Source organism: Vigna radiata, unplaced genomic scaffold (genome assembly GCF_000741045.1).
Source record: "Vigna radiata var. radiata cultivar VC1973A unplaced genomic scaffold, Vradiata_ver6 scaffold_283, whole genome shotgun sequence".
NCBI lineage: Eukaryota > Viridiplantae > Streptophyta > Magnoliopsida > Fabales > Fabaceae > Vigna > Vigna radiata.
Window position 1 is genome coordinate 386879 of NW_014542221.1, and position 9393 is coordinate 396271.

General features: G+C 33.4%; 1 protein-coding gene across 1 annotated transcript; it reads left to right on the forward strand.

The window, feature by feature from the left end:
* Nucleotides 1–7101: 7101 nt before the first annotated feature.
* Nucleotides 7102–9052, forward strand: LOC106779462 (protein trichome birefringence-like 42). Its single transcript, XM_014667566.2, has 5 exons — nucleotides 7102–7428; nucleotides 7656–7830; nucleotides 7930–8108; nucleotides 8199–8357; nucleotides 8616–9052. Exons 1-5 carry the CDS (start codon nucleotides 7160–7162, stop codon nucleotides 8881–8883), a joined length of 1050 nt encoding a protein of 349 aa, XP_014523052.1. The 5' UTR covers nucleotides 7102–7159; the 3' UTR covers nucleotides 8884–9052.
* Nucleotides 9053–9393: the final 341 nt, after the last annotated feature.

Sequence of the window (9393 nt, forward strand, 5' to 3'; positions counted from 1 at the left end):
ACCAAGCTTTATTTAAAAGTTTGTACAAGATTAGTTTTAGCATAAAGATGAAGCTTAAAAGTTTTGATGACGTCTCAAAATCTAGTCTCAAGTGCTCATGTTGCAAGAAGATCTTCATGAAGACTCGTTTTATATTAAAAGTTTTGTAATTTAGTAGATTTATGTATAAGATGTATTTTATTCTTGATTCCATGTATTGTGTGTTTTTAGTATGCTTTAAAATTCGTTTTGGAATCAGAAAACCTCATTTTGACTCAAAATAATCAATTACCAACTAATGATAATCGATTATCAGTAACTGATTATGACTTGCCATAATCGATTGTCGTGAACAATTATGAGAATTTTCAGGCAAGTTCTTGATCGTTGTGCATTCATTAAATGCATAATCGATTACCATAAGTGGATAATTGATTATCACACGTTAAATAACTGACAATGGATTTTTGAAGGTATCGTTTAGTGAGATCTCTATAAATTGGTTTGGGATTCTTATTCTAAGATCTGAAATACGTAAAATTTGGAAAAGCTTATCTATTTTGCTGTGTGCTGTGATAAGTGTGTTATAGGACTTGTGTAACCCTTGTGTTTATGGCTTTGAGAACTTAGTATTGGCATAGAGCGAGAACTTTCAAGGGAGTTGTGACTGAGTGTTGTTGTTGTTAAGTTAAAACATGTCATCCTTTATTAAGATTCAAAAAAGGTGGTCATTCTTTGTGAAGATCCAAAGGAGGTGTTCATCCCTTGTGGGTTTAAAGGGAAGTAAATTTCATCTTAAGGTAACAAGAGAAATGTTCTAACCTTAAACTTGTTTATTTTCTTTGTGATTGTAACAATTTCTTGGTTTATGATAGTGGATCATTAATTCTCACTTGAGATTAACAATTGGGCATAAGATCCTTGTGATCTGAACCAGTATAAAAATCATTTGTATAATTTTTTCTCTTCCTAATTCTCTTATTTGTTTTAAACTATTGTTAAGGAATTTTATTTACAAGAGAAAATATTTAAAGGCACAATTTGTGATAAGAAACCAATTAACCCCCCCCCCCTTTCTTGGTTTGTTGTTCACACTAACCATTTCGCTGCACCATCAGAGCTACCAGGTCGTCTTGATCTAGGTCATCCAGGCAAAAGTCCTCATTGAAGAAGGTTACGGGAGGTAAGCATCGTGGCGGGAACTGGCTTACCTATTTGATGCAACTTTGGTATCATTTCTATGTTGCTTGGGAACTTCCTCCTTTGACGAAACCTCCAACAACAGTGTGCATGCTATCCTTTGCCAAGGCAGGGTTAGATTGGACAATATGGCTCTGAATGACTAGTTTTACGGGAGAAGGTTGTTGATATTGGATGGGCTTGGGCCTTTGGATTTAGAGGACCATGTTAGGTTGGTTTGATTATTCTTGGCCCCGTCTTGCAAAATCGCCTCGTCCTTTATTGCGATCGCTGTTCCCTATTAAATAAAGTGGACTAGCGCACTAGATCAGATTAGTTCTTCGATGAGATCCCTTAGGTGATAACATTCCTCAATGGTGTGTTCTATTCTTTAGTGGTTCATACACTTTTTGGTGGGGTAGCCTCGAAGAAAGGTTGTCAGAGCTTGGGGAGCTAGATAAGCTCCAAGTTGCATGTTTATTTGAGTATGGTATCCTTGCTAGTGTTCAATTAGTGGCATTATTCTTCCCATTCTTCCTTCCTACAGGGACATGGTGCTTCTTCATCCTTTTTAACTTGTTTTCTTCAATGGACATGTATTTGACCACTCGTTTCCTATGGTCGTCCATGTTGTTCGGCCTTTTTGTAAAGAAGGAGTCTAAGAAGGATCTAGGTTATAGACCATAGATTAATGAGTGCATAATCACATATGGAGTGAGGTCTACGATTATGGCCGTTACAACGGTGAATCTCTCCATGAAATGCTTGAGGGTTTCGTTTTCCCTTTACTCTATGTACTTTTGGATGGTCGACATGGTGGGCCTCACCTTGAGATCAACAAATTGGGCTCTAAATGTGGTACTCAACGCTTCAAAGGAATCCACCGAGTTAGTCCTCTAGCAAAAAACATTTTTATCTTGTCTTGTCATATTTTCGAATGTTGATGAGGATCCCCTTTTTCTTCAAAAAGAATTCTTTAAGAAAATTAAGGAGGCAAGAATACTCAAGTTCACTTCTAAGAAAGAGAGTTGAATCACTAAGAATTACTTAAAAATCAAGTCTTTCCTTGTCAAAGTTTACCTCAAACACTCTTGCACCAAATTTCTCAAAGGGAAATAAGTTTGAAAAGAAAACAAGTGTCACACTAAACTATATGCAAATAAAAACAATTTAAGGAAAGCAAAATAAACAACCAAGTTATGTAGCCTAATGGTAAGACTAGAAGACACTTAGAACCTTCAAAACACTCACCAAATAAAAACATTTTATTAAAAGAGTATAAGGTTCTAACTAGCAGATGAGATTGAACACCAAAGGTTCCCCAAGACACCTAATTAGGCCAATATTACAAGATGAAAAGCAAACAAAAGATTGCAACTCCCAAGCTTAGCTCTTTCCCTTCAAGTTTTTCACTTATCCTCTTCTTGTCTCATCACGAGGCTTGGAACTCCACTTAAGGTTTTCACCCCCTAAGATGCTACCTCAAGGGTTGGTTCACCACTAAAGAGAGCCTACACAAAAAATAATCACAAAAACCAAGAACCAAAACAGACTAAAGTAAGAAAAGGCTTAAAAAGAATGAAAGTTAAACTTAAAAGGAATTTGCTATGACAAAACTAAGAATAACCAAGAAATACAATCAAGAAATTAAATATTAGAAACAAAGGTTAAGCACACAAAAGAATAACCTTAGGAAATACACTAGAATAGATGAACAAAACAAAAAAACAACTGGAAATTTAATGACTGGTTTCTTGTTCTCTTTGGTGATTGCTAATGGTGTATATAGTCATACTTTTAACTCAAACCTGGGACAATAAGCTTTTGGAAAGTCCAGTTTACAGCTCCTAAAACAGTTGCAAATGCAAGCATATAAACACCCAACAAAAGGTAGTAGTAGTGGTTCTAGTGCACTTGTTTTGATAACTTTTTTCTTGATTTTTATTTTTCTCTTTTTATGAATTTCTTTTTCTATTTTTCTCAATATTTTTCCAGCACCAAAAACTATAAACACCCAAAAATAAGGTAGTAGTAATGGTTCTAGATCACTTGTTTTGATAACTTTTTTCTTGATTTTTATTTTGTTCTTTTTATGAATTTATTTCTCTATTTCTCTCAATATTTTTCCAGCACAAAAAAAGTACCACTACTCCACACTATTCACATATATTTTGCACTTCTATAAGAAGAAACTTAAAATGGAAAGAACCTTAATGGAAATAAAAAGGTAGAATATAAAACTTAATAAAACACAATGGATTCTTAACTCTGTGAACTTGCTAATAAACTAATAACAAGTATGAACTCAATAATGCAAAATAAAAGCACTCAAAGGCACATATATAGTGCAGTTTTGGAAACAAACTTGAACACATATTTTTGGGATTATTTCTTTTAATTTTGACTAAGAAGTAATGACATATAAAGGAGTAGACAAGACTCTAAACATTATAGATTTATTTGAAAACAAAAATGACCCAAAGATATGATATGACCGAATGGAAAAGATGAAGAAAAACTCAATGAAAACTAAGCATATGTAAAAATGTTATCCAAAAGATTTAGGAGCCTTTAGAAGGCACAAAATAGTAGCTAAAACTACCAAAACAGAACCTAAAAACCATTGATGACAACATTCTTGTAGCTCTGACCTTTTCTGACTATTTTGTTCATAACTATTTTGTTCATAACTATCTTCACAGAACTCCAAATGTTATGATTCTTTTTTTTTTTGGAAAATAGACTCAATGGGCTTTCATTTGAATACATAAACATATTTTTAGGACCTTTGAGATAGATGCAGTTTAATTTTGAAAATCGACAATGTTTACTGCCGTAACTGTTTTATGTGTAAAAGAGGTTGATTTAGACCATTCCCAATATAGCTACAATAGGACAAGGTTAGGAAAACACAAGGACAAACAAAAATAACCTAAGCTTTGATTACCAAATGATGGAATAAGCTCCTCTAAGCTATATGACGCAAGCAAGGTGGAAACTTCGAAATGGATTGTTGGTTGTAAAATCTTGATGGTGGTAGGAATATTGTGCATATATGATGGGTTTGATGTGGTGAGATGGTAGCTTTTTCTCCAAGTTTTATGACTCAAGAATGTGAAGAGCCTATGGTGGTCTTTCTGTGCACTCAAGAGAGGTTGGGTCAACTCAAGAGAAAGGGTGGCTATAGGAAACCTAGAAGGGGTATATTCTAGCCTTGGTGACCTAAGTTTAGTACTATAGCATAAATTTGGAAGCCTAACAATACTAAAATTCAAAGGTGAATTTAAATTTAGGGAGACACCTCTACTTATAAGATTAAGGTGTCTCTAAATTGTAGAAAAAAAACCCTGAAAACCTCAACTTGTTTAGCTTGAACACTAAGGTAAAAATCCTCTCCAATAGGAAAAGGACATGTAGCCACTAACATAGGAGAATCCTTTCCATTCCTAGAATGACACATGGCCACTACCTATGGGAAATCCTCTCCATTGAAAACATTTCACATGACCACTCTCTCCTAAAGGTTGGACATCATTCTTCATTTCTCACAAAGGCAAAGATAAAACATTGACCCATATGGTCAACTCTAGAATATGGGTCTCTCTTAGGTCAACATTGGGTGTTGAACTTTGTTGACCCAAGTTGACCATAACCCTACACTACTTGGCCTATTATATAAGGTTCAAAAAGAAAATCTTGTACTACTTAGCTCATGATACAAGGCTTAAAATAAACCTAATCTACTAAGAAGTCATTAATGGCTCATGATGATAAGAGCTTGGGCCTACCTTCCACAGATGACTTAAAATCTTCTTGAGTTTGCTTAGCCATGACTAAAGGGTATGCCTTCACCTTGGGAATGCAAGCACGAACCACTTTTGTTGGGAAAAGATGGAAGTTCTCGATATAGCCGATCTTGACTCGAAAATCTCGAGCCTTTGTTGATCCTGCATCTTGGCAAGGGCTACAATGTCTATGCCTACCATGATCTTGCTTTCAGTGGCGAGAATGTGTGCAAGTTTCCCCCGTTTCGCATCGGGTTGATCTACTTCAGTCTCTTTTACTCCTACATCGAGCGGTCACCATGGAAAAGTGAGGTTAGGGAAATGTTTTACCAAAGCTTCACGGTGAGTGCAAATGTTCTTACCAGGATCTTAAATGTGGAGCTTTGGACAAGCGTCGTGATTTGAATGACTTTGAAGTTTTTGACGTGTACTTTTAAGGATTGAAACACGTGGGAAGATTCATCTACAAAAGACTTTCTAACGCTCAAAATAGTAAGAGAATTGAGATATTGTGAATAAGAGAGAATGAGTATGATAGAGGTGAGTATTCTTTATGGAATACTTTATGTATTTATAAGATTTTCGAGTCTTCAACCTTTGTTACAAAACAAGTAATATAATACCAAATAATATAAGTAAAATAACTCTTAATAGATAATAACAACAATAACATGATATGTTACCATAAATAATAACAATAATATCATGATATTAGTTATGATTACCATCAATATAAAAAATATGAATATTTCATAATAGATGTATTTTAAGATTGTTTCAAAATGAAGAAAATTAATGAAACTTGTTAAACCGTATTTTTTAAACATATATTAGATCGGGTATATACATCATTAATTATGACTAAAACTATAATAAAAATTTTATAATGACAATTTTTTATCACATTATTTACATTCACGATAATTAGAGAAGAAAATGTCTAATAATCTAAAGGTAAATTTTCTTTAATTAGTAGAAAAATAAATGTTTTCTTAGATGAAAAAAAATTTCTCTTCGTTCATAATCTTTTTTCTGTGAACAGATTTAATGTTCATGTACAACATCTAATTAAATTGAATAGGAATTTATCAATAGAAGAGCTTTAAGTTCCATTACAATGCCTATTTATAGAAAAATAAAAAATTATTTTTCATTCAAATCATTACATCAAATAAGTTTGGTAATTTGAAATGTTGACATGATTTTAACTAAAATTTAGATATAAAGCATAATTCATTTTAGTTTATTAATTTTTTTTAAAACTTCTCGTATTGTTAGATTGTTATCTAGATTATTATAAAATATTTTCAAAATTTTACAATTCCCATTCTAAATCGAACTTCAAATATAAGATTTTTATATTATTATAAATAATTAAATTTCAATCTTATTTTCAACTTAGTACACACACAAACATCTCTCTACGTATATCCCCACACACCCTCACCTACTCACACGTGAATGCATGTATTCACCCTTGTAGATACGTATGTGTACACAAGTATTCTTATTCATACGCACAAGTATTCGCAGATACACACACTTCATCCACCTACACACATCCCCTCGGACATACTTTCTCATATACTCCTTCACACGCACACATATATGCATCACGCACACACGTGTTTACACACATGTGTAATTTAGCAATAGTAATAAATGTTTGTTTTTTTTTTCTTTGCATTACACACGATAAAAATTTTTAATTTTAAAATTTGAGACTTGACTACCTTTTTTAATTATATATCCTTAATCTAATTAATATGGAGTAAATAATTAATTAATGTAATAATTCATAAATATTTAATGAAATAAGGAAAAAAGTAAATCATTTAAAATTGTATTAAAAATATTATTATTTTAAATTGAAAATTGAAAAACAAGTGTTATAAAGACAGAGATAGTTAATATTGAAGAGGTGATAGGTCAGATTATATTAAATACAGCAATTATGATTAACCCAGATTTGGGAAACCGAAACTTTCCACAGACAATCATAATATAAAACTTTGACATTTATAAATAAACTTGTACTTTCAACAATAAGTAACACCTTTTCTCTTTTCTTTTATTTGATGCAGCAACTATATACACAAATAGTTTGTCTCTGCATTACTTTCTTTAAAGCTACCACTAGATATGCCCACAAGACCAACCCCACATGTTTTATATAAACAAACGTTAACATTCACGCGCTCTCAACACATTGTCTTATGCAATTTGAAATGGTGTTCACACTGTGGTTGTGTCCTCTGCTCCTATCCTCAGCTTTTGTATGGGCACTGGCACCTCCTCCACCATACCAAGGATGCGATTTTTCTCAGGGAAAATGGGTCATTGATGAACCCTCTTCCCACCCTCTCTATGATGCTTCAAGGGACTGTCCTTTCATTGGCCAAGGATTTGATTGCTTAAGAAATGGCAGACCAGATAATGAGTACCTCAACTATAGATGGAAGCCCTCTGGTTGTGACCTTCCAAGGTAATGTCATGCTTAACTTAACTCTACCTTTGTTTTATATCAAATTGTTTCAGTTTTGTTAGTAGTTTTCAGTTCTCATTCATCAAGATGTTTTAGTTTAATTTGTAGTTTTGAGTCCAAAGTTTATCATATATTTTAAATGGCAGCATTGTTTTTTTCTGACTTGCAAGCTGTCAAAATTTGAATTTTTTTTTTCTTCCCTCCCCAAATGGTGTTATTGGTGACAGGTTTGATGGTAAGAAGTTCTTGGAGAGAAACACAGGAAAGAAGATAATGTTTGTGGGGGACTCCATAAGTAACAACATGTGGCAGTCACTCACTTGTTTGCTTCACATTGCAGTCCCAAACTCAACTTACATTTCAACAACTCAGACACAGCAACTTCTTGTGTTTTCGTTTCCGGTAGTGGTTTTCTTCTTTTTCTGTTTACGGAGGAAACTGTTGAGCCTTTGTAATTGTTTGATTGGCTTATAATTTGGTTCAACTTTTGGGACATTGTAGGAGTATAAAGCTTCAATCATGTGGTTGAAAAATGGGTTCTTAGTGGATTTGGTTATTGATAAAGAAAAAGGCAGGATTTTGAAGTTGGACACCATTAGCTCTGGGGATCAGTGGAAAGGAGTTGATGTTTTGATTTTCAATTCTTACCATTGGTGGACTCATACAGGACACTCTCAAGCGTAATGAAACCTTTGATTTGAGCTACCTTTCTGGTTCTTTATGAGAGGAGGTAGCCATGTGGCTAATGGCTTCACTTTAATGTTTTGTAGGTGGGATTACTTTCAAATAGGAACTGAACTGATCAAGGACATGGATCACATGGAAGCTTTCAAGACTGGACTCACTACTTGGGCTAAATGGGTTGATTCTAACATTGACCCTTCAAAGACTAGAGTTTTGTTTCAGGGAATTGCTGCTTCTCATGTTGAGTAAGTTGATTTCACTTGTGTTACTTTGTATAAGAAATCTTATGTGGATTAAAGATAAGACTAATTCATAAAGTATATAAATCGATAAAGTATATAAGTGGATAAAGTATATAAGTGGATGTAAATCTCTCCTTTCAAGTCAATTTTATAGAATTGAATTAGATTTAAAATCTATTTCTAACATCACACTTTGAATCTGTATTTGTATTTATAGACTTACTCTTTTCTTTCTTTTCTTCCTACAATTGAACATTCCAGCAAAAAGGGGTGCCTAAGGCAAACTAAACCAGAGGAAGGAGCAATGGCAGCATATCCTGGTGTGGATATTGTGAAGACAGTTATCAGTAACATGGCAAATCCTGTAGAATTGCTAGACATCACTGTGCTTACACAACTGAGGAGAGATGGTCACCCCTCTATCTACACAGGGCGTGGCACTTCTTTTGATGACTGTAGTCACTGGTGTCTGGCTGGTGTTCCTGATGCTTGGAATGAAATTTTGTATGCTGTTCTACTTGGAAATTAGTACCTTCATAATGTTTGTCCTTCATTCATCTTATTCTTGATTATTTATTGCCATGGAAGACTCCTTGGTTGTTTATTGCCCTTGAGGAACTGTAGATGTTATCAGTATTGTAACTTGGGCTAATCTGAAAGTTGAAATAATCATGCGTTACCAGTTGATTTCTGTTGGATATTAGTAGCAGAATAATATGAAAAATTTTAAATTTGAGATGACATACATTGTTTGGGTGGAAAATCCTGAAACGGCAAAACTACATATATACAAAATCAATAAAATATTTTCATCAAGTGAAATTGAAGTTACAATAAATACAGGAAAACTAATTACAGTTTATCTCTTTTAATACGAGAATACAGTTCCCTAGAATACTTTTTTTTTTCATTTGTCTCAATAAAATGAAAAGTTACAATTTTGAGATACACAAAGTTCATAATTGGACTAGTCTAATATGGTTGTAGTCAAAGGACTACATGATTATATAGTCAAACGATGAACATGGTTATTAAATGT